At 44.4% G+C, this 25,266-nt stretch overlaps 2 protein-coding genes across 12 annotated transcripts; one reads left to right on the forward strand and one right to left on the reverse strand.

The window, feature by feature from the left end:
- Positions 1 to 34: 34 nt before the first annotated feature.
- C6H9orf43 (chromosome 6 C9orf43 homolog) lies at positions 35 to 24,371 on the forward strand. Of its 10 annotated transcripts, none has more exons than XM_059925405.1 (14): positions 35 to 48; positions 10,263 to 10,462; positions 10,566 to 10,716; positions 14,179 to 14,236; positions 15,849 to 15,940; positions 17,548 to 17,614; positions 18,372 to 18,526; positions 19,201 to 19,351; positions 19,733 to 19,793; positions 20,067 to 20,125; positions 20,356 to 20,443; positions 22,664 to 22,743; positions 23,425 to 23,491; positions 23,702 to 24,371. In XM_059925405.1, the coding sequence occupies exons 2-14, from the start codon at positions 10,312 to 10,314 to the stop codon at positions 23,911 to 23,913; spliced, it is 1,392 nt and encodes a 463-aa protein (XP_059781388.1). In that variant the 5' UTR covers positions 35 to 48; positions 10,263 to 10,311; the 3' UTR covers positions 23,914 to 24,371. The 10 variants fall into 10 exon arrangements, with proteins under 10 accessions (XP_059781388.1, XP_059781382.1, XP_059781383.1 ...); XM_059925399.1 differs by lacking the exon at positions 35 to 48 and adding an exon at positions 7,331 to 7,481; XM_059925400.1 differs by lacking the exon at positions 35 to 48 and adding an exon at positions 7,331 to 7,481 and having other exon boundaries at positions 23,425 to 23,482.
- Positions 4,633 to 7,437, reverse strand: POLE3 (DNA polymerase epsilon 3, accessory subunit). 2 transcript variants are annotated; one of them, XM_059925409.1, is made up of 4 exons: positions 7,089 to 7,437; positions 6,903 to 6,988; positions 6,443 to 6,561; positions 4,633 to 6,170 (listed from the first exon to the last, which is right to left on the reverse strand). In XM_059925409.1, exons 1-4 carry the CDS (start codon positions 7,152 to 7,154, stop codon positions 5,998 to 6,000), a joined length of 444 nt encoding a protein of 147 aa, XP_059781392.1. In that variant the 5' UTR covers positions 7,155 to 7,437; the 3' UTR covers positions 4,633 to 5,997. The 2 variants fall into 2 exon arrangements, with proteins under 2 accessions (XP_059781392.1, XP_059781393.1); XM_059925410.1 differs by lacking the exons at positions 6,903 to 6,988; positions 7,089 to 7,437 and adding an exon at positions 6,697 to 6,884.
- Positions 24,372 to 25,266: the final 895 nt, after the last annotated feature.

Consider the following 25,266-nt stretch of genomic DNA (forward strand, 5'->3'; position numbering starts at 1 on the left):
GGGATTTCTCTTCATTGCCTGCGAACCATATTCCTTCAACTCACAGAGGTAATTACTATTTATTTTTTCCCCCAGTTTAGATCCCCTGCCCAGCAGGTCTTTCATAACACCTCTCCCGGACTTCCCTGGTGGTCCAGTAGTTAAGACTCCATGCTTCCAATGCAGGGGACATGGGTTCAATCCCTGGGTGGGGAAGTTCCGCATGCTGCATGGCATGGCCAAAAACAACAACAACAAAATACCTCTCCTATCTCTGAGTTTATTGATAACTAAAAATAATTAGTACCATTGGATACCTCCAAGATCCCAAACAGGGTGGAAAATTTAAGAATGTTGCTGTTTGGTGTAATCTATTTTTCCCATGTCACTCTTATTCTTGACTGAGAGACCTGTTCCCACTTCTCGCACCCCCCCAAATATAATTTTGCCTTAATCTGTCACTCTTATCCATAAAAAGTATTGTGAATGCAACGACATGAATCTTAAATATAACGCTGAGCAAAAGGAGTCAGACACAAGAGAACATATTGTATGATTTCGTTTATATGAAGTGCAAACCCAGGCAAAATTAACCTGTGCTGGAAGTCAGGATAGTGACTACTACTGGGGAGATAGGAAGTGACTGGGAGATCGAAGGTTCTTTTTAGGGTGCTGGTCATGTTGTTTATTGATCTCAGTGTGACTTTCATAGATATGTTTAATTAATTAATTAATTAAATTTTTTTCTTGGTTGCATCTGTGCCGCTTGTGGTATCTTAGTTCCCCAACCAGGGATTGAACCCGGGCCCTTGGCAGTGAAAGTGTGGAGTCCTAACCACTGGACCACCAGGGAATTCCTTCATAGATGTGTTTAGTTGTGAAAATTTACCAACCTCTACTCTTATTTGCACCTTTTAGTATGTATATTCTACTTACTAAATAAAAAGTAAAAAAAAAACACCCCAAACTCCCACTTTATTGAGTGCCTCCCAGATAGGTACATGGCACTGGGCTGAATGCTTGTGAAGAGCATAAAAAGAACCAGATATTAGTGGTTGCCAGGGGCAAGGGGAGGGAAACATGGGGAATAACTGCTTGACTGGTATGAGGTTTTATTTTGGGGTGATGAACATGTTTTGGAACTAGATAGACGTGGTGGCTGTGAATGTGCTAAATGCCACTGAGTTGCTCATTTTAAAATGGTTAATTTTGGGCTTCCCCAGTGGTGCAGTGGTTAAGAATCTGCCTGCCAAAGCAGGGGACACGGGTTCGAGCCCTGGTCCGGGAATATCCCACATGCCGCGGAGCAACTAAGCCCATGCACCACAAGTACTGAGCCTGCGCTCTAGAGCCTACGAGCCACAACTACTGAGCCCGCGTGCCTAGAGCCCGTGCCCGCAACAAGGGAAGCCACCGCAATGAGAAGCCCGCGCACCACAATGAATAGTAGCCCCCGCTCGCCACAACTAGAGAAAGACTGCACGCAGCAACGAAGACCCAATGCAGACAAAAATAAATAAATAAATAACTTTATTAAAAAAAAAAGGTTAATTTTATGTTCTGTGAATTTTATCTCAATCAAAAAAGAAAATTGGTTCACCAAATGCAATATGGGTTTTTTCTTAGCTTTGACAAATGTACCATGGTTATGTAAGATTAACATGAGGGCAAACTGGGTGACGGTTATACTCTTTGCTACTTTTCTGTAAATCTAAAATTGTTCAAAAATAAAGTTTAGTTAAAAAAAGAAATAGAAGCAAGGCAGTGGGCCACTGGAACGGAATCCCAGCTTTTATAAATTAGTGGTAAGTCACTTCTCTCTGATGAGCCTCAATTTCCCATCTGTGAAAATAGGAGATTTTTTGTAATTTTGCATGGGTAAGGATGGTAATCCTCCCACCCTCCAAATCCAAATCAGAATCTCTAGGCATGAAGGGCTGTGGTTAAAAACAGGTGAGAAACATTACCTTGGCCTAGTAAGGAAACTTCAAAATCCGGATACCACTACAGGATTGAGAGAGGTGTGGTTGGGAAAAACTGACGGATGACCTCAAAGATTCTTCCCAGTCCTTGAATTCTTTTTTTTTTTTTTTTATAAATTTATTTATTTATTTATTTTTGGCTGCGTTGGGTCCTGCGTTGCTGCGCATGGGCTTTCTCTTGTTGCGCTGAGCAGGGGCTACTCTTCGTCGCGGTGCGCAGGCTTCTCGTTGCGGTGGCTTCTCTTGTCGCGGAACCCAGGCTTTAGGTGCATGGGCTTCAGTAGTTGTGGCACTCAGGCTCAGTAGTTGTGGCTCTCGGGGTCTAGAGCTCAGGCTCAGTAGTTACGGCGCACGGGCTTAGTTGCTCCGCGGCATGTGGGATCTTCCCAGACCAGGGCTCGAACCCGTGTACCCTGCATTGGTAGACGGATTCTTAACCCCTGCGCCACCAGGGAAATCCCCAGTCCTTGAATTCTATAGTTTTAAGTTATAGTCCCCACTCGCAGGAAACATGATTTTTCTTAGGGAGTCAAAGTTTGGTAAGAACTAAGGTCGTGTGGAAGGAGAGTTCTTTGGGGGATTCATTCTTGACTGGAGCCTTCTGTTGGGGTAGAAGCATGTTACAGAAGGTCAGGTGAGCCCACCTTAAGCAGGCTTTGAGTAACAGGTCTAGGTATGGATTTGACTTAACAGAAAGCAGTGAGGGACTGCAACATAGCAATGTTCCAGGAAGATCCACTTGGCAAGCAGTACACAGAGGAAGCTAGGGAAGCAGAGATGAGGCAGGAAACTGAGCTCAAAGGAAGCCACAGAAGTCCAGATGGGACTTGAGGGCTTGGCTGAGTGGTGCTCATGGGAATTAAGAAACGACACGTTAAAAAAAAAAAAAAAAAAGAAACGACATATTTCTAGGGACTTCCCTAGTCGTCCAGTGGTTAAGACTCCACGCTTCCACTGAAGGGGCCTCAGGTTCGACTGAGATCCCACATACCGTGCAGCACGGCCAAAGGAAACAATATATTTCTAGATATATGCCCTTATGTTCATCGTGGCACAGCATTCTTTACAATAGCCAAGATGTGGAAACAACCTAAGTGCCCACCAATGAATGGATAATGAAGATGTGGTGTATATATACAATGGAATACTATTCAGCCATAAAAAAAAAGATGAAATCCTGCCATTTGTGACAACATGAATGGACCTTGAGGTTATTAAGCTAAGTGAAATAAGTCCTGTGGAGAAACACAAATACCGTATGATTTCACTCATATGTGGAACATAAAAAACTAAAACCCCAAATAAATGAACAAACCAAACCAAACCTACAGAGAACTGAGCAGGAGTTACCAGAGGGGGAGGGGCAAGGGGGAGGGAAAAATGGGTAAAGGGAATCAACAGTATGGTGATGAATGGACAATAAAGTTTTGGTGGGTAGCATGTTGTAGAGTACACAGAAGTAGAAACAGAATGTTGTACACACGAAACCTATGTTATAAATCAATATTACGTAAATTAAAAAATTTTAAATTATACAATTAGAAATGAATATATTAATATAGAATGAGCAAACTGAAGTTAAACTTGAACTTTTGGTAATCCTTAAATAATATTCTTCTGCTCCAAAAGCAATCAAATACTTGATAACAGTGCCTATGATGTCTAGTAGAAGCCACAGAGATTAGTCTTTAATTTATCACACAGAGTACAAATGTTATGCTGTGTATGTATCCAGACTTTACATTCTCCTTAGGCTACTATTATGAAAGAAAACAGATTATCTTCGACAAGATTATAAAAATGATTTCTTTCCTATTCTGAAGCTGTTCTGTTAATTCAAAGGGAAATGAAAATATGTACGGAAGAGAAAAACAAAAATAAAAACAAGGCCTTGCTGTGTACATGCCACTGTGCTAAAAGTCTTCTGTTATCTTTCAAAATTCTCCTTTTAAGGTAGGTATTAATACTGCCAATTTAAAACTGAAGTTCAGTGTATTTAAAAAAAAATCATTTGCACAATAACCAACTATGAAGGACTCAGTGTATGCTGTCTTCCCAGAGACATAATACTGTGACATTGTAACTAACTTGTAGAAATAGCATCAATATAAATTTCAAGGGAGAAATAAGAAACAAATATATTGAATAGCTTTGTCTTTCATACAAATATAAATGTGAGAGACAGGAAAAAAAAAAAAAAGCGATGTTTCTGCTGTGGAGAAGGAAAAAGCCACTGGACCTAATGATCGCTGGGGTTGTGTATCTATCTGTGAAATATGATTTGAAACAGTTACGTAACCTAGAGGTAATACAGCGTCATAGCTGAAATCATGGAGATGACAGCAGTGTTCCTTCATAGGATTTAAGAGTTAATACTTGAACCATTTAGAACAGTGCCAGGAACACAGCAGGGACTCAATAAATGTTTGGAGTTGTTGAGCATCTAGTATGTATGGGGTGCCCAGCAGAGCCATGGGAAGCTCCCACTGTGGTTGAAGAGCTGCAGCGCCCCTGCCTGTTAATGAGCAGCATCTGCTGGTCATCCAAGGTGACACAGGATCCCATATTTATAAGGGTCTGGCTCAGTCCACACCCCAAGAACTGTATAGAGCATGGTCAGTGGTCCTCCCCAAAAGCACACTTACAAACAAGAAGGATGAAAGAGGAGTCATCACTTTTAACAGGAATTTTTATTTATACAAAGCATTATAATTTTCTCAATATTCTTCATTCACTTATCGACAAACTTTCCACTGTATTCATTTAACAGATTAACAGTGTCACACTACATTTCACTACCTTTCAACCTCCAAGCACTCAATTTAGAGACGAACAAAGAAGTGCTCGAAGCACCAAATGGAAAGAGAAGAAAACTAGGAAGGGTCAACAGAGATACTTCAGAAGCAGTTAAAGGGGATGGGTTAGGGGAGGAATTAGATTCCTGAGCACCATCAGATTTCCCTTATGGTTCAGAAAGGTTTACAAAATCATTTTTAAAAGACATGAGATTAGAACTAGGGAATCAGAGGAAACCACACTTTGGGATATTAAGCAGGTCATCCAAGTTCCTGGATTGGGAGAAGTGAGAAAAAGAGGGACAGAGAAAGTGGGAATGGGGAGCAGAGGAGAGGCAGAACAGAGACAGGAGGTGAGCACAGTGGGAGAAAGTTGTGCCTAGAAGAAATAAAGTCTGGAAAAGCCAAGTCACTAGTCTAGGAGATGGACTACAAGAAGAGAAAGCCTGGAATTTTATACCTTCCAGGAGGTGACAACAAATCCTGAAGCTCTACAGTCGCAGGCAGTGAGGTGCATTGAAGACTAAACCATCTGTTTTACAAGAGTAAGACACTGGCATCCTTGCTTGACTAATTCTACTCTGTTGATTTAAAAGCGTTATGTGCCAAGAACATAGCCACCCAAGCAGGTAACATGCCTATAGGCAATACAGAAGGGGTCCAAGCCAAGTGGCTCTGTAGAAACCAAACTTCAATTAATGTTACTGTCAAGTGAGGAGACAATAGAACAGATTTCACTGTTCTCTCGAACCCTTATAATAATTTCCTAAAGCTAAGCCATTCTGATCACCTGAAATAAGCTAGTATGACCAAATACTGTACAATCAAATAGGCTGACCATGATCAAACCCCAATTTTTCCTGAGCCTTGACTGCCTCTATGATCTGGAACACAGTCGGCGGCATGGAAGTTATTATTACTTTTTTTGGGGGGTGGGGAGGGAACTGGGGATCAACAACTGCCTAACTATACGTGTAAGTAAACAAGAGAGATCAAATTGACCAATTAAATTAGCTGTTCAGAATCTCTCTTGCCAAAAAGTCATAACCTTGAGACTGATTAAGCAAAACAGGATTCCGCTACTCAGATGCTCCGAGTCTGGGAAGCGCTGGTTTTCATGATAATTCAGTTTTTATTTCGATCTTCTGCCTAAGACTACTCTGTCCAGCACGAAAAAGCTTCACACAAACGTGTACGGCGTTTCAGAGTGGTACCTTCCGAGCTGCGTCTCCCCATCCTCTTCAGTTGTCCACTTCCTCCTCTTCATTCTGTTCTTCTTCCTCCAGCCTTTCCTCATCTTCATCGTTGTCCTCATCCCTGCCCTTGTCTTGCTCTTCCGAATCTGTTTTTTTGTCTTTGTCCTTCTTCTTTTGCTCTGAAGCTTCCTTCTTGCCTTTTTGCTCCCTCCTGTAAGCTGTAAGGATGAAGGGGAGGGAGTTAGGAGGCAAGGCTGAACCAGACTGCAGCAGCTAACTCCACTGCATAACTGGAAAAGCTGAGGCACAGAAGGAAAAATAACCCGCCCAGCACCACAAAACAGTTACGCGGTGGTGCCTGCCATCGGAGTCACATCCAATACTTGCTTACCAGACTTAAAGGCACCCAAGCTGATAAAGACTCAGGGCCAGGTGAGCAGGTCATACAGGATGAACATCTACTTGGATGAGAAAACGAAAGGGTAGTTACCTTCCAGAGCTTCTTTTAACGGGGTCACGAACCGCTGAAACTCCATCTCCTCCATGGCGGAGAGCACATCGCTGGCATTCAGTGTCTTGCGTTTCCCTTTCATCGCGAAGTTGTTGGCACTGAAAGAAGAAAGATTAAGGGCTGTCAGATGCCCTCTTGCCGCGTACGGAGTGGGTGGGAAAAGGAGCACCCAGAAGTGGCATGAGAAAGCCTGCATGCATGGATTTTTGTGACACGGTAAGTCCCTCCCTTACCGGTACAAAGTTACTGTTGTCTTATTTTGTTTCAGAGATTGCAAGCCCTGGACGAGGGCTCTGAACCTCTCTCCACTGAGGTAGAACATAATTAACTGGGGTGTGCGGGCTCCAGGCCACGAACTCCGAACCGGGTGGGGGGAGGGGTTGTCTCTTTACGCCTCCCTTATGCCCAGCTAAGCTCCGGCTAGCTCTGTCCGCCTCACCAGGATGTGGCGTACAGCACGAAGACGCTGGCGGCGCGGGAGATGGCGCTCCGGGCCTCCTTGGAGATGCTGACACCGTCCGGGAGCTGTGAGAAAAGCGGGGGTGAGCAAACCTACCGGCCCAGGACCTGTTTTCCCCTGCCCGCTCGTCCGCCCCTGGCCCATCCGCCAGCCGGAGCTCCTCACCGCCTCCTTGATGATCCTGGTGATGACGGCATTGGGCAGGTTTAGGTCCTCGGGCCTCTCCGCCATTGCCGCGGCCGGGGCCCGGGCCTCGGACCTCCTCTTCAGGCAGCTACGGCGTCCGGACTTCCCGCGTCGCCACGGTCTGACCCAACGAGGCTTCCGTCGCGCCCCGCGTTGCCCACACAGTGTCCCACAGTTCCCCGCGCGCCATAACCTGCCTCCTCCTCCAGCCCCCCTTCCGCCTCCAGTGGCCGGTGCTTCCGAGCTTTCCACGCTGCCATGGTTTTGGCTCGAGGGGCTTCCGTCCGGCCTCACCGGCACCTGGCGTCCCTTCCCAGGCTCGTTTCCCTGCTTCACGCCACCACCATATCTGGAACTTGCTTAGCAAATGAAGTATGGCTCACTGGGCTTTCCGTCCCTTTCCCATAGTGCTCTGCGCCGCTGCCTGGCGACGTCGCCGCCTGGTGGCTAGCGTGGGAGACGGAGGCGTGGACTGAGCTGGCGGGGCGGGGCTCCTCCCGATGAGAGGCTGGGCCCATCGTTCGCTTCACCGCGCGTCGAAGAGTGGCGTTTTTCTGTGGGATTAGGCCGCTTGGCTTCTGCTTTGGTTTCGCGGAAGCGCGGCCGTCCGAGGCCGCATTCTCCCACTTCCCTTTTGCGGAACGAAGAGGGAAATCTTTTTTCAACTCTGCTGGCGCGAATGGCCACCTCTAATCTTTTTAGCCCTCTCGACTTTGTAGTAATGGTATTAAGAATAACTGTTACCTAAAATTTTTTTTTAACGCAGACTACTTTGCCAGCACAGTGCTAGGGCTGGCGACATAGAGATGGGCATGACTAGACCTCGGGGCTCAATTCGGGCTGGTCAGGTAACAAAAGGGCAACACGCAGCCGGTTGTAAGAATAATGTAACATTATATTCGCATTCAAAAACAAACCCTCTTACAATTGTATTTGCTTTTTAGTTCATCGAATTGTTCATAGTGCATCTTTCCTAGTAAAAAAACATTTCCATGGTTTTGCAGTGGCTTTTTTAAAAAAAATTTTTATTTATTTATTTATTTTTGGCTGTGTTGGGTCTTCGTTTCTGTGCGAGGGCTTTCTCTAGTTGTGGCGAGCGGGGGCCACTCTTCATCGTGGTGCGCGAGCCTCTCACTCTCGCGGCCTCTCGTTGCGGAGCACAGGCTCCAGACGCGCAGGCTCAGTAGTTGTGGCTCACAGGCTTAGTTGCTCCGCGGCATTTGGGATCTTCCCAGACCAGGGCCCAAACCCGTGTCCCCTGCATTGGCAGGCAGATTCTCAACCACTGCGCCACCAGGGAACCCCGCTTTTTTTAAAAAAAAAAAATTATTTTATTTTATTTATTTTTGGCTGCATTGGGTCTTAATTGCTGCGCGTGGGCTTTCTCTAGTTGTGGTTCTCTTGTTGCGGAGCACGAGTGTGGGCTCTAGTGTGGGCTCAGTAGTTGTGGCTCATGGGCTCTAGAGCTCAGGCTCAGTAGTTGTGGCGCACAGGCTTAGTTGCTCTGCGGCATGTGAGATCTTCTATGACCGGGGCTCGAACCCTTGTCCCCTGTATTGGCAGGCGGATTCTTAACCACTGCACCACCAGGGAAGTCCCTGCAGTGGCTTTTTAAGTTCTACCATTTTCCTATTACATTTGTAGCAATTGTCCTCACTCCCGCAAAGCAGAAATGCTTTTTTTTCTTGAAATCTGCTGTCTCAGGTCACCCTTAGTTTTCCTGTTTTTGACAGAGACATGAACACGGAGAAATATTTCCCTATTATTAAAAAAAACAACAGCAAATGGGATGATAAATGGCAGCTGAAACTGCTTCAGTTAGAGATTATAGGGTTTGGTGGGAGAACTGTCCACTTGGCTAGAATACACCTGGTTTAAAGATGTCAGGAAGTGCTCAGCTCCAGCCAGTTGCTATCTAGTTGGAATTGGGCCCCTGTGTTGTTAGATATTTTAATCTTTAAGAGGAGCCAGCAATCTGGACATTATGGACTATTTCCATCTTTGCATAATGGCTCAAAGTGCAGGCCAAACAAAACAAATCATAGGCCAGGTTCAATCCCAGGCCAATAGTTTGCTATCTTTGGTTTAAACTATAAGCTCTTTAGAACAGGGACTTATTTTGTTCTTTATTGTTCTCTATGCCCATAACAGTTCCCCTCACATATTTGGTAGTCAATAAATGTGTTGAGTAAAAGAAAAAAGAAATGGACACTGTCCTTAAAAAGTTATTAGGGATCAAGTGGTAGTGATTGCCTAAAACATTTCTAGAGAGAGAAAGATAACATTTATTGAGCACCTGTTATATATCATACATAAAAGTACATTATCTTATTTAATGCTTCTATGATGCTACTTAGGGATTTCCCCTTCCCTACTTTATATGAGGAAACAGGCTGAGGGAGGTGAAGTAACTTGCCCAAGAGCATACAGCCAGTAAATGAAAAGCCAGTGGCTTCTGATGCGACTGTGGGTCGACTGATTTGCTGTTTGAGCAAACCCATTCATTTCTGGTGGGTATTTTAGCCGCCTGTGTGAGAACTGGAGCGTACTGAAAATTGAAGCATCTTTTCCAAAAGTTTGAGCCATCTAAAGTACTTTTGCGCCTCAGCCGTCGCTCAGTATCCACAGAGGATTGGTTCCAGGAGCCCCTGTGTATAACAAAATCTGAGGATACTCAAGTCCTATGTACATTAATTATAATTTGATAAGGCTTTTTGGAGATGGTGGCATCTTCTCCCTAATGATTAATGAAGGGGAAAAGGAAAGGATGCTAATATTTATTTTGAACTATATGCCAGAACTTTTAATGTCCATTAATTAATTGTTGTGGTGACCCTGTGAAATAGACTTATCCTATCCTTTTGCAGCTGAGGAGACTGAAGCTCAGATTGGTTAAATATCAGGTCACTCAGTTATTAATTTAAGTGGTCAGTTAGGAGACCTTCTGGAGTCAGTCTGAACCCAAACTCTTATCACTCTACTCCATGCTGAGATTATTTTATACTTGCTTGTTACCCAATTCCTAATTATCCCGTGACCACCATTTATCTATATGGTTCAATAGAAATATTTCATGCTTTGAGTGCAACTTAATATCTGGACTGCGTGGCTAATGTATAGTATTCCCTAATTATGTGGTGATTGTTTTTCCAGAGGGCTAGAAAGCTGCAAGATTGGCTTTTGTCCTAAAGCATTTGTAGCTATGGACTTGCCAGATAAAAGCCAGTGGGATGAAACTACCTGTGACCTGGCTGTTTGTCAGCACCCACAATGCTGGGCAACTCTCCGCCGAATCGAGAGGGGCCACCCTCGAATTCTGGATTCCTCCCGCAGATCTCCTCTGGATGCTGAAGGTGAATTAGGCAGCCCTGTCTCCTTCCTTACAAGATCCTTGAATTGTTTCTGTTTGGCTCCCTTTTGACATGTTACATGTTTTCCTCTGGTCTGGTCTTTCAGACAGACTCCCAGTGCTCACCATTGTAAACATGGCAGATTCCTGCTTCCAGGCCAAGAGACTTGCTTGTGGTCATTTATCAGGATTTACCTTCCCCAAGGCTCACTCTTTATTGTCTCAATGTTCAAAGTTTTACTCCAAATTTCAACGCAGGTAAATTATCATGGAATCTTCCTTAAAGGGCTTACGACCTCAAAATTCTGGGTTAACTTCCTTTGCCCATGTAGTAGACTTTGAGAAAGCTAGATTAAAAACAAAACATTAATGGGAATTCCCTGGTGGTCCAGTGGTTAGGACTCGGCGCTTTCACTGCTGTGGCCGGGGTTCAATCCCTGGTCGGGGAGGTAAGATTCTGCAAGCTGCATGGCATGGCAAAAAACAAAACAAAACAAAAAAAAAACCTCACTTAAAGGAGTGATGAATAGTCAGTGGGAAACAGAAAGAAAGTATTTTTTTTTTTAAACTAATTGTTGGGAACACTAGTGCTTTTTTTTTTTTTTTTTAAATGAAAGCTTCTTTCTTTATTTTTGGCTGTGTTGGGTCTTCTGTGCAAGGGCTTTCTCTAGTTGCGGCGAGCGGGGGCCACTCTTCATCGCGGTGCGCGGGCCTCTCACTGTCGCGGCCTCTCTTGTTGCGGAGCACAAGCTCCAGACGCGCAGGCTCAGTAGTTGTGGCTCACGGGCCTAGTTGCTCCGCGGCATTTGGGATCTTCCCAGACCAGGGCTTGAACCTGTGTGCCCGGCCTTGGCAGGCAGATTCTCAACCACTGCGCCACCAGGGAAGCCCTTTTTTTTTTTTTTAATAGAAATTTATTTATTTATTTATTTTTGGTTGCATTGGGTCTTCGTTGCTATGTGCGGGCTTTTCTCTGGTTGCGGCGAGCAGGGGCTACTCTTCGTTGCAGTGCATTGGCTTCTCATTGCGGTAGCTTCTCTTGTTGCGGAGCACGGGCTCTAGGCATGCAGGGTTCAGTAATTGTGGCACACAGGCTCAGTAGTTGTGGCTCGTGGGCTCTAGAGTGCAGGCTCAGTAGTTGTGGCTCACGGGCTTAGTTGCTCCACGGCATGTGGGATCTTCCCGGACCAGGGCTCGAACCTGTGTCCCCTGCATTGGCAGGCAGATTCTTAAGCACTGCGCCACCAGGGAAGTCCAAGAAAGTATTCTTATTTGTCTTGTAGGAGTTGGTTAAAAAAGGGGGGCGGTGTATTAGTTTTCTAGGGTTACCATAAAACATGTACTATAGACTGTGGGTTAAACAACAGAAATTTATTTTCTCACAGTTCTAGAGGCTAGAAATCCAAGATTAAGGTATTGGCAGAGTTGTTTTCTTCTGAGCCCTCTCTCCTTGGCTTGTAGGTGGCCATCTTCTCCCTTTGTCTTAACATTGTCTTCCTTCTGTGTGTCTGTGTCCTGATCTCTTCCTACAAGCACACCAGTCATATTGGGTTAGGGCCCACCTATATGACCTCATTTTACCTTAATTATCTCTTTAAAAACCCTATCTCCAAATACAGTCAAATTCCTTTCTTTTAAACAAAGATTTTAAAAATATTTATTTATTTATTTATTTATTTTGGCTGCGCCGGGTCTTAGTTGTGGCACACGGGATCTTCGTTGCAGCACACGGACTTGTTTAGTTGTGGCATGCGGACTCTTGGTTGCGCCATGCATACAGGATCTAGTTCCCCGACCAGGGATTGAACCTGGGCCCCCTGCATTATGAGCTTGGAGTCTTACCCACTGGACCACAGGGAGGTCCCCAAATACAGTCAAATTCTGAGATACTGGGGGTTAGGACTTCAACATAAGAATTTTGGGGAACACAATTCAACTCATAACAGGGAGTATCTCATCAGCTTCTGTGGGTCTTGAGAAAACTGTGTCCATATACACTATTTTTCTTATCTTTTATTTTTAAGTATGAAATTATTTGTAAGCTCTCGAAGGCAGAAGCAGTGGTTTCCTTTTGAATCTCCTATAGAGTCTAGGCACCCAGTTGGAGCTTACTGATGTTGGAAGCTAAGGGACGCGTGTCTGTGGAAGACGTAGACTTAAAATTCAAAGGCCCTGTTGCCTGGAATCAAAACACTAATGAGGGCCCTTATAGTGGTTTCTTTTTCCTGTTTGATTTAAGCAGCCCTTGATGGTTTCTGTTAGGCTAAAAGGTAGTATAGGAGAGGGTAGGACTACTTTCTGGTTTTCTGAGACTTGAACGCTGAGAAAATGGTGGCTTCTTGCAGTCAGGGCCTGTCAAAGCAGACTATGACATCATTTGCTTAGTTGCTCATTGAATTCAGAAATATATCTTAGCGGGGCCACTTTGTTGTGCGCTGGGGATACGACGGTAAACAAGATACGGTCTTTACCTCCAAGGGACTTTCAGCCTAGTTGGGGAGACAAAGAACCATTCAGTGTGATGTGTGTGGTGAGAGAAGTGCCCCCTTGGTATGTGGAAGCACACAGGTAGGGCTCCTAGCCCAGGGCACTGTCTTCTGTACAGATGGTATCTGTGCCTAGACCTGAAAGCAGAGCAGCCTAGTAAAGTGGGGCTTATAAGTGGGTAATGCACGGGAAGAGAGTTCTAGACTATAGCACATGCAAAGGCCTGGAGGCAAGAGGAAATTGTTTACGTATCAGGAAAGTAGCTCATTGTGTCTAGAACAGAGAGCAGGAATGGTCAGAGATGAGGCTGGGGAGCTGGAGTAAAAAGTAGGGGCCTGTGTCTCGGAGGACTTGATAAATCAGGCCAAGGAGTTAGGTCTTTATTTTACACCTCTTTGCAATATTCATTCATTTATACATTTAACATGTTTTTTAAAAAAATAAAATAGCAAATGATATGAAAATGTAAAGGGTTGATATTCTTTTTTTTTACTGTGGTAAATATACATAACATAAAATTTACCATTTTAACCATTTTTAAGTGTACAGTTCAGTAGCATCAAGTACACTCACAGTCTTGTGCAACCATCGCCACTGTCCACTTCTAGAACTTTTTCATCATCTCAAACAGAAACTCTGTGCCCATTAAACAATAACTCCCTTTTCCCTCCTCCCTGTGGCCCCTGGTAATCTCTATTCAATTTTTTTGTCTCTATGCATTTGCCTATTCTAGGTACCTCATATAAATGGAGTCATACAATGTTTGTCCTTTTGTGTCTCGCTTATTTCATCTTGCATAATGTTTTCAGGCTTCATTCATGTTGTCACATTTTTTCAGAATTTCATTCCTTTTTAAGGTTGAAAAATAGTCCATTGTATGTCCGTGCCTCATTTTGTTTATTTAGCATGTTTTTGAACATCTACATCAAAGTTACTTAATAAATTTTTATTGATGGTGATGTAACTATCTGTAGTTGGAGAGAGAAGCACATAGGCTATGAATTCAGTTTGATGCAACAAATAGTTGTGAAGTGTTTGCAATGTGCAATGTCTGGAAGCTGTTCCAGGAAAAACAAAACTTAAGGCGATGCTGAGACCCTACATTCATTTGGTAGGAATTAAGCCCAAGGGTTTCTGTAGATAAGTAGGAGGCTTTTCCTCATAGCACTAATTTTATCATTCCAGTAAGTCTTTTGTGACTCTGTTTCATGTTTGGAAACTCTCATTTTTTAGGCCTTGGAAGGATTTACCTGACAGAGACTTAATATGCCGTACTAACAGATCTCCCAAAGTAAGTCACAGATTACAAAAGGTACTTCCTCAGCATTTTCTCTTTACTAGTGGGAATAAAATATTTGCCTTTATTTAACATTCAGGATGACTATAATCTGAAGATCGCTAATGAAGATGAAGATCACTAATATTGGGCCCTTACTATGTGCTAGGCTCTGTGCTAATGCCTTTACATGTTATACTGTTTCTAGAAATCCCAGACACAGTGGGATTGATTTGTGGCAGTTTGGCATAGGTGAGAATTTCCTACCTCTGTCCTGCATAGAGCATGTTCAGCTACTAAGTAAACACTGTCGTCTCATAATACAGGGAAATTAGAATGCCGGAATGTCAGATCTAAAATAAGCCTCAAGATCGTCTACACTCATGACTTTCAGAGTTTTTTTAGCTATGACCTATGGTAAGAGATACACTTTACAACAAAATATCATGGAACAATCTTTACCCTAACTATGAGTGATAGACTCTGAAATTTTCTATCCTATTCTATTTCATTTTAGAACAGTGTAGGCTGTGATTCACAAAATTTGATTTCATGACCTATGAATAAGTTGCAAATGCAGTTTGAAGAATATTGCTGTGGTCTATCTCATATATCTTACAGTTGAGGAAACTGAGGCCCAGATAGGAAGTGATTTGCTGAAGCACAGCTAGTTAGGAGAAGAGCTAAATTTTAAGAAGGAAAAAACCCTTCTACTTGTCTACAATAGAGATTTACTATTTTTTGCAGTCCTACTGGATGCCTTATATTTTTTTCCATAAGATCCTTCACTTTTCATGTGGTAGAGAGTGTAAGGGACCAAGAGAGGGTAGATGGGTTTGAAAAGATGAATGAACAAATCACTTACCTCTTTGACCTCTTCAGAATGAGAGGGTTAGATTCAATTAGTTTTAAGTTAATTGTCTGGGATAATACACGCTCATGGTTCTAAATTCAAAATGCATAAAGGGGTTTATGGTGCAAAAAAGGTCTTCTCTGTTCCCCCAAGCCAGTTAGTTCCTTTTCATGGGGACAACCTTATTTTTAATAGTTTTTCTTTTTCCCTGCCTGAATCCTGCCAGGGGTATAGACTAGATGATTTATAAGATTTCCTTATGAATCTAGGATCCTAAATAGTGAAATGTGAAAAAATTTATGACTTTAACTTTTATGTAGTTGCTTATAATTGCAGACAGGCTGTAAAAGTAGAAAACTTGCTTCTGCCTCTATCGGTTCTCTCCCTGCTCCCAGACTGTGTTGTTTTATCTTCAGGGGATCTAAGTCTCTGGAGTGCAGTGGGCAGAATGAGTAGTGTTCCCTTAGGTAAGCCCCAAGGTATCCTCCTATGAGGTGGGGTTGGGAGTTGCTAAATGCTACCCTAATGTGGCAGGGAGGCAGGGGAGACTATACACTTACCAGTGCTCACTCTTGCAGAGTACCTTTACTGATACCTAGTTTCTTGGAGGAATAGTATGAAGATATTTTGGGGATGGGAAATATTTTTTTCTTACCATCTTCTGAACCACCATACCTTTTGGTTAGTATGATGATTCAGTCCTTATCCTGGTACTGAATACCATTAGGAGTGGGTAACTTCAAGCCATACACAGGCTTTATATCTTTCTCTTAGCTATCAGTGCTAAATTTGAATGAGACACAACTGCCTTGTCCTCAAGATGTAGGAAATACGGATGTAATCTGGATCCCAGAGAAGCATACGAGGTGAGTATCATGTCGAGAACTTGGGAGTCTTCAACTCTTGTGTTCTACAAATGCCTATCGTCCTCTGCAGACCTTCTCTCTGTGACCTCGTTTTTTTTTTCTTTTTTTAAAATTAATTAATTTTTGGCTGTGTTGGGTCTTCGTTGCTGCGCGTGAGCTTTCTCTAGTTGCGGCGAGCAGGGGCTACTCTTCGTTGCGGTGCGTGGGCTTCTCACTGCAGTGGCTTCACTTGTTGCGGAGCATGGGCTCTAGAGCACAGGCTCAGAAGTTGTGGCACACGGGCTTAGTTGCTCCACGGCATGTGGGATCTTTCCGGACCAGGGATCGAACCCGTGTCCCTTGCATTGGCAGGTGGATTCTTAACCACTGTGCCACCAGGGAAGTCCCCTGTGACCTTGCTTTTAGCTAGCTCATTGCAAGAAGCAGGAGGTCAAGCAGAGCAGAAGGCTGTGGTCTCTTGTATTTGCCTCTTGCTACACTGGAATTCTTGTTGGTACACTTTGAGATTCATGCTTTGGGAGTTGTCTACGTAAAATTCTACCTGACAGTAAATAGCATACAAGATAGGGCCCAATGTATTTATGAGGTTTGATTAAGAAACAAATGCCTTCTGACTATCAATTTTTCTTATTAGCCATCAGCAACTAGTAAAGTTTTCAGTGAAGCCTGTGAATCTTTGGTCTCAACCCTAAGGACTAGCACACTGGTACAAAATGAATAGCATATATATAGAACTTGTATACAAAGCAAGTGTGACGAAGATCATTTGTCGAAGGTCCAAAGGCTTGCTAATATTGACAATCATTGGAAGAAATTGGTTTTCCTTTCGTGACTGCTGAGGCTTTCAGATTCTTTTTGAGTGACTGTTTAGAGATGATGAGACTTTATTTTCTTTAAAAAAATCCTGTGAATGCTTCTTTATATATGCATTTTGTGTGCGAATATATATGGTGTAAACAAAAAACCCCTAAGGATTTATTTCCTTTCATGTAAAAGAAGCCCAGAGTTGGGTGGGCCAGGGCTAGTATGTCAGCTCCATGAGGTAATCAGAAGCCAGAGCTCCTTCTAGCTTTTTGGGTCGTCATCCTTAGCCCATGGCTTCCATCTTCTTAGGTGCTTTCTAGGGGCTTTCAAAGTCTAAGTTGACTGCTAGAGCTTCAGCCATCATATCTGTGTTCCAGGCAAGAAGGAGGAGGGAGATGACAGAGCAAAAAATATTTGAGCACCTCTGTGCTAAGCAGTGGAATTCAGTGGAGAACTAAATACTTTGTCCCTTCCTCCTGCAGTCTTATGGTGGTGGTGGGATTCAGACATTATAGACATCGCTGCACCTAAGTATATAATTACTAGTTTGGATGAATACTATGAAAGTAAGTAACTGGATTATATGAGAGAACGGTGGGGAACCTAGTTCAGATGTGAGGGCGAGGTGGGGGTGGGGTTCTTGTTTTTAGCAGCCTCTGGGAAGCAGGCACCCCTGGCTTCCCAGCCAGCCGTCCTAGAGTACTGAATGGAGGATGGAAATCTTCATGGTCGTCATTCATACATATCCCTGATGTTTCTGTTTAAGATGTTTGGGAATAAGTTGTGGTTATTCTTATTTCAAGTCCAGCTGAGAAGAAGCATATTATTCGCAGCCAGGATGGGGAGATGAAAAGAAAGAAATCTACAGGGGTAAGTTTGCTGTTTTGGCCAAACCTTCATGATATTACTCTGCAGAGTTTATTTTTGTTTTCCTTTCAGGTATCTTCCCCCTCCCCCCATTCTCTCTTTAAATGAACAAAATCTGCCAAAGAAAACCCCTCTTAAGGAAGGAATAATTACCAAACCATCTTCTACTCTGAGACTCTTTTCCCCTACCTCCTCCTTGTAGGAAGGTAAAAGAACACCTTGAAGAGATGTTAGGAGGAACTGTTGGGTATTCAGAGGGAATTTTTGGTTGATTAAAAGCTAATTTTCATTGTGATGGGAATAGAATGTCAACAGACTAGAAGTTATAATGGACCTGTGCTTCTAATTCTAATTCTGCCATTTATTGGATAAATGTAGCCTTGGGTAAGTCACAGAGCTGGCAGGTTGCTATGTCCAGGAGAATAGTGTCTTGGCCCATTTTGTTTGTTGCTGAATCCCCAGCCCTAGCCCTGTGCCTGGCACATAGTTGGCCAATAAGTATTTGTTCAGAACCTTTTGGGGAAAAAAATGACACAAAACAGCTAATCCCCATATTATCTGAATTCAACAGTAGGGTTGGAGAGCCAGATTAGGAAAAATGTGGTGGGTCTGGTAGTGTAGAGGAGGCGAGGATGCTGGAGTCGGTCTGGAAACAAGAGTTTCCCATGGCACCGTTGTACTGGGAGGCTGGAATGCTGATGGGACGAAGTGGCATTGAAAAGAGTGCTTCAGGGAGTTCTTTCCATCATTTCTCTTCCAGAAACACAAGTCATCTCGGGACCCACAAACACAGTTGGGACCTCCAGGGATGATTGTGCCTCCTCCCTCCCCAGTACACTTGTTTGAACAACTAAGTTCAGAATGCGTACCTTTATGGAACCAGTATGACATGTTACCTCAGGATCTACTGAAGGAGTAAGTAGCACGTAAGCCTGTGGGAGAGCCAGAGCATCTTCTTTTCTTCAGAAGCTGAGAAGGGTCTAAGCAGTGTGCTCTTTCTGAGGAGGGAGGGGAGAAAACTGCAACTCTACTTGGTCACTGAGTTCTTGGACTTATCAGTGTGCAGTGATGACAGTAATCACCCCCATTTATTAAGTACTTGCCATCTGCCAGGCCCTGTGCACACTGCATATCTTCTCTCCTTTAAACCTCCACTGGGAGGTAGACACGCTTTTCTTTCTGTAGATGAGTTACGGGTAAGTGGGAGGCAGAATGGATATGTGGTTTGGAGCGAGACAACCTTTGAATTTTGTATTGAAATTTACCGCCTTTGTGAATTTTGACTATTTAGTTAGCATCTTTAATCTTCATTTTCCTCATTTGCAAAATGAGGATAATAATACCTGTCCTTACGGTGTGGTAAGGATTCAGTGGTATAAAACACATGAGCCTGACATATAGTAAACACTTAATCCATTCAGCTACAATTATCATACTTGCATCTCAAAGCCATTACCGAACAAGCACCTGTTGGTACAGGCCTTTGAAGGCCCAGAGTGGACATGTCTTCAAATGTGGAGCCTTTTCATCTCTTTCTCCTCAGCCAAGAAGAGCTGTTGCCGACTTTCTGCTGTCTCTGTTCCCTGCAGCCTCTTGCTGGATAAAGGGAAAACCGTACCTTATCTGGAGATGCAGACACAGCTGGCCATGATGAGAAAGAAACCTCCCCTGGAAAAGAGCCGACCTGACAGTGCCATTTCTGCTAAGATGTATTTATCTGTACACTGCCTCACCCCGCAAGTAAGAGCCAGGGAACCTCAGAGGAAGATGTCTGTATGCAAGTCCAAACTCATCTCTCCTCAGGGCTGGAGGAGTTAACGTTCTATTTCTTCTTTCTCTTCTATCCTTCCACTCTGGATCCAGGCCCCATAGAAGGGCTGGGCTGTATGTAGGTGAAAGCAAATGTACAGGGAGAGGTTTAAGGAGAGCAGCGTTCTCTATTTCTTCTGCATTTTGCTTCCCACACCTTTCCCCTATCCAGAGCCCCTGGTACAATGCTGCACACATTGGCTTCTCAAAAAATGTTTGTTGACTAGATGGATGAATGCATTTGGGGATACATTTTGGGAAAGGGAAAGACCTACAGTAGAGCTGTTCTTCTTCTTTTTTTTTTTTCTCTAGAGACCAGCATTGAGATATCCTGAACATTTGAAGAAACTATATTATAACCTGACAACAGAAGGTAGGTTTTTCTGGTGCTGCTAGATCTCCAGGTACCATTCCCCGTCAGCCCACATTTCTGATACTTGATCTTGGTCCCATGTTTGTGGCCACAGTCTTATAGGGTCACATGTGTAGAACTCAGAAAACTGCAGCTTCAAAAAGCACCCCCTCCTGGCTTGGTCCTGACCAGAGAGAGAGTGTCACCATTGGGTAGCAGAGCACAGCAAGCAGCCCCGCGGAAGGGTGGGAGCTGTCAGGGAGAAGAGGATTGAGCTGGCTCTCTGGTCACCAGGTTACAGGAAGCAGCAGCGGCAGCAGCAGGGGAAGGTGAAGACAGCTACTAGGAAACAGGTAGAGTGGCAGCGAGGGGACCCCTAGGACCTGCTGGGATTGGAGCAAGTGGGTGAAGCCTGGAGCAGGAAGGGACGTATGAGAGATGGGATTCTCCCTTTTGTCTGCTGGTTGTAGATACAAAGTTCCTGTATGGTTATAGATACTAACTTCCTTCCTTTAAACCCTTTTTGAAAAGGTTTCTTCACTTCCAAAAGTCCTAATTCAGTTCCCCCTCATGTGGGTTTCAGGAGGCTAAAAAGAAATCCAAGAGTGAACCAGGGAGCCACAACACCTCGCATAAACGTTCAGGTGCCATGGTTTATGACCCACGTTGTGGTAAGGAGAATGTATGGGTTTGGGAGTGACAGAATCCCAGGACCTAGCTGAGGACAGGAAAAGCTGAACACGTTTGTCATTTGAGGACCTGCCTTTATCAGGCGCTCGGAGTTCCCCTTGGAATGCTTTGGTTTGGCTGGTCTACCATGTATCATCCTTCCATCAAATATTTACTAAGCAAGCGAGCTGGGCCAGATGTCTGCTTCACATGGGGATTTGAGAGATGACCATGAACATGAGTCAGAGTCACTTTCCGCTCAGGTTCTACTTTAGAAAAGGCAGCGGTTTGAGGATGAAGAGCTAGCCCAGGTTATTGAAGAGAAGAGCCCTGAGGGCTCATCGGCCAGTAAGGCAGGGAAGAGCCAGGGTCCCTCACCAGAGGGCCATGAGAGTTCTAAGGAAGCGGAGTCAGCCGCTTCTCAGCCATAGGTTAAAAGTCTCAGGAAGCTCACACTATCTAGCCCCATCCAGCAGTCAGGGGGCTAATTCTTGACAGACGATCCTTTTCCTGTGGTGTTCATGCCAGAGATAAGAGATTCCCCTTTTTGGAGTTCTTATCATGTCTGAGCTGAAGGATATACTTGCCCTGGTCCCTCTGACGTTTCTCAGCTTGAGTGCAGAATGGGAGAAAGAATCCCCCTAAACCTTGGAAGATTCTTCTGCCCTAAATAGACTGGACATTGCTGTCTGTAATGTGAAAATAACTGTTTAATCATCAGAATTCACTCTGCAACCCTGGGGCACTGAGGGCTCGGGTAAGATGTTTCCTGAGAAGGATGCTGTTCTTTGTTTAGCTCCCATCCCACTGAGCTCTCTGATACCTAAAGTGTCTTCTAACCTGAAGATCTAAGAAGGCTCCTGACCTTCACATGGGAGGTAGACAGAACTGGGGCAGAGGTACTTGTCCAAGGTTAGCCCTGCATCCAGGGTGATCGCCAGTCCCCTGAGTTTCATTCTGGTGCCTTCTGTTCCTCTTCCTGATGCCTCCAATAGGAGCAGCTTTGCTTGGATGACTGGGGGGCCCTTTGAATTGTGTTCTTAGAGCAGTGGCTTGTCTTCCTTGAGCTGAGAAAGGCCTCATTCAAGAGATGATTTTTTGTTTCTTTTTTTAAAAAATTTTTTAGGCCGCGCTGTGTGGCATGCAGGATCTTAGTGCCCCAACCAGGGATCGAACCCGTGCCCCCTGCCCTAGGAGCATGGAGTCTTAACCACTGGACTGCCAGGGAAGTCCTGAGGTTATTTTTGCATTGGATCTTGAATATGTGTGAGGGTTTTCCCAGTATGGACGAGAATTCCTGGACACAGGAATAGGCTGGGTAAAGGCATCTTGGAGGAGCATGGCTGCGGGGAGGAGCACTGAGCAGTCTGGCGTGGCGGCGGGGCCAGGCTTTTAAGGGAGAGAGGTACGTCAGGCCGAAGAGCCTGCTGAGATGTTTGATCTTCATCCTCAGTGGTGGTCAGTGATGCTCTACCTTCACGGTGCCCTGAAATCAATTGAGGAGCTTTTAAAACCCTAAAACCCAGGCTGCACCCCAGACCTGTCAAATCAGAGTTTCTGGTGTTAGTATCCAGGCCTCGGTGGTTTTCAGAATGCCCCAGTGCTTCCAGTGTGCGGCTCAGGTGAGGGCTAGTTCTGTCAGGGGGCCAACACCCGTGCCGAGCAAGGGAGTTCCTCGATCAGCGTCCCCTTTACCATCATACCTCTGGTGGCAGATTGGAAGATGTTCATTTAAAGAAAGGGAAACTGAGAAAGGAAAGAAAAAGTGCATTTAGGGACTATTTGGGGAAACATCTGATACAAAAGAATCATAGATCTAGAGTTTTTTTGGGAGGGAGGATGTTCATTTTCAGAAGCCAATATAGGTACGTAGGGATGGCACAGAAAGTAAGAGCAGTGTTCATAGACTGAACAGGTAGACTTAGGGGTTCTTTTGCTGCTATGATGTACAGGCACCTGCCCCTTAGGTTTCATGGAGGAATCCTGGATATTTTAATACAGACTTTATCTTAATCACTAATTCTGTAATAGGTGTGGTCACAGTCCCAGGTGAACAGAATCACACGTAGAACTCAGAGGGCTTAACTCCCTTTTACCTGCCTCTAAGGTTCTGTATTGTCCTGGATGGGGAGTCACCTGTAGACTAGAGATCAACTAGAAGTTCAACAATGGGATATGAAATACCAATAAGAAGAGAACTGCATTGATTTTGTGGTCACTAGGTCACAGAACTGTACCAGGTCGGGAAAGTGACAAAACACAGCAGCAGCAGATGAAGATAGAAGGCCCCACTTTGAAACAGGTGAGAGTGTCGGAGTGCCATTGTGCTAGGGCTGTTTCAGTTGTCTGTCACTGTATAACAAACCACCCCAAAGCAGAACCGTAGTGGTTTGCTATTTCTCATGGTTCTGTGGGTTGACTGGACAGTTTTTCTGGTCTTGCTTAAGGTCACTCATGCAGCTGCATTCAGCTGGAGGCTGGGTTGGGGCTCTTGGCCAAATTGTCTTAGTTCTCTTCTATGAGGCCTCTCCATGTGGCTAGTTTGGGCTTCTTGACAGCATAGTAATCTCATGAAAGCACTTTCCTAGGGATGGGCCTGGAACTGGAACAGTATCACTTCTGCCACATTTTATTTGTCAAAAAAATCACAAGTCTAGTCCAGATTCAAGGGGAGAGGAAATCAACTCCATCTCTTGATGGAAAGAACAGCATGTACATACAGGAATGCGAGGAATTGTTGGCAGCCACCTTTGGAGGCAGTCTACCCTTAGTTGACAGCTGGAAATGGGGGAAAACTGGGTTCTGCCTTCATCTGGTCAGCCTGGAGGTCAAAGAATGCGTGACACAAGCGTCTCTCTTCAGTCTCAGGAGGTGGCATTTTGTCCTGTCTTAGATACTATTTTCTCCAAGAAAAGCATCTTTTAGAAAAGCCCTTTGTTTCCTAAAGTCCTGATTCAAGTTTCCTTACACGTATGAATTTCAGGATTCCACAGAGAGACCACAGATGGACTGCACTAAGAAAATCCTGGATTCCTTCCCCGGTAGGAAGAGTAAGATACTGGGGTGGAGGAACCTTAGTAAGTGACGGAGGACAGGGAGAGCTGAACCTGTGCTGACCAGGATGGTTCACCTCCCTGGAGGGCAGAGCTCTCATCCCTCAGAAGGGTCCTAAAGATATTCCAGCCCTTCCTTTCTGTCTTGATTTTTCAGTTAGTTGGGAGAAGGCTACAGGTGCAATTAATGGCTGGGTCTTTTTTTAGGTCCTGAATTTTCCACAGTAGAATGCACTAACAAGGACATCAGGACTCAGATGGAGATTTTGCTGGAAGCCCAAGAGAGGACCCCAAACAGTACTTCTAGAACAGGCTGGAACCCTGAGCTCAAACTGCTGAGGATTCTTCAGGCCACTGATGAAGAGGACGAGGAGAACCAACCCTCTGGGGCACAGAGTGAAGAGTCTCTGGAGGCATAGGCGGAAGGCATCATGGGGCAGCCTTATTCCAGAGCAGCATGCTTGGATTCCTGAGGACAGTGACCTTGGACATAAGGGCAGGAAGGAGAGGGGACTTCTTCCTGGAGCCTCTACCGTGGTCTGACCTTAGGGATTCTGTTTTCTTCATTCACTTCTACTTGCTTCTAAAATAAGCGAGGGAGAAAAAGCCCCACCCCTTTCTAACTTAGACCTTTTCTCTTCCATTAGGTCCAGGATAATTTTAGTGATTAAATACAGCTGCTGCTTATCAAAAGACTCATTTCTCTGTTTCTGGGTCACTTTTATCTCCTCTCTGAAACTGAAAGGTTTCTAGTTACAGGAAGATGAATTTGGCCTGTGGGAACCCCTACTGTGTTGCTTTTCCTCCTATTCCCTGGAAATGGTTTATTTTGAGGATGGCATCTGCATCATTATCAAATAACATTCATTGTGCTGTGTGTTATGTGTAGTATTCTTTGTGTGGTAGAGGACTCATATTAACCTAAAAGAGTCTAAGGATCCAGTTCCTAAGTTACTGAGTCTGCAGGAAAATTCCAGTGATGTTCATAAAGACGCAGAATTTCAGAATCCCAGGGTTGCTTGTACTTGGTTTTTGGAAGGATTTCTAAAAATGTTTTTGTCCTTAAACTTTTTAGTACAGAAAAATTTCAAAATTACATAAAAGAGAATAATATAAGGAAACTCTCATGTACCCATACTAAAAGAGAATAATATAAGGAGACTCTCATGTACCCAGTATCTTAGATTTGGGTAATAAAAGCCTGGGCCCCATGCCCCATGAGTTGAGGTAAGGGCAGTTGGGGCCCCAGTATTCTCAGCAGTTCTGTACCCAAGGTAGAGCTTCCCTCCCACAATTAGGGGCTGGGTGGTAGAAGAGAGACTCCGCCTATGGGCTGTACTCACAGAAATTAGTCTCAGTGACAGGTAGCTAGGGGCAGGATGAGAAATGATGACATTCTGTTCCTCCTGGAAAGTAGCCCTCTGACTTGGAACTAGGGAGCGAGGGAGCCCTGCATCCTTGGGCGCAGCAGTCTGGAGTCGAGTTGTCCCAGTGAAGTGGGGGAAAAGGGCGGGGGAGTGGGCCTAGGGTCACATACCGTAGACTCTTGGAGTTCTTACCGAGGTTTTGTAGATTTTCTTGAACAAGCGTTTCTTCATTTGTTGTATGCACTTAGAGCCATTTCTAGAGACTTAAATAAATTAAAATAATTTTCATTAGTTTCACTGGAGAGCTGTTTGTGGAGCTCCTTGCACTGTGAGGCAAGAAGTGGAATTCTGGACTGGGCCTGTGAACTTTTTGTAAAGAGGAACTTACCCCTCATCAATTAATTT

Source organism: Balaenoptera ricei, chromosome 6 (genome assembly GCF_028023285.1).
Source record: "Balaenoptera ricei isolate mBalRic1 chromosome 6, mBalRic1.hap2, whole genome shotgun sequence".
In the NCBI taxonomy this organism is placed as follows: Eukaryota; Metazoa; Chordata; class Mammalia; order Artiodactyla; family Balaenopteridae; genus Balaenoptera; species Balaenoptera ricei.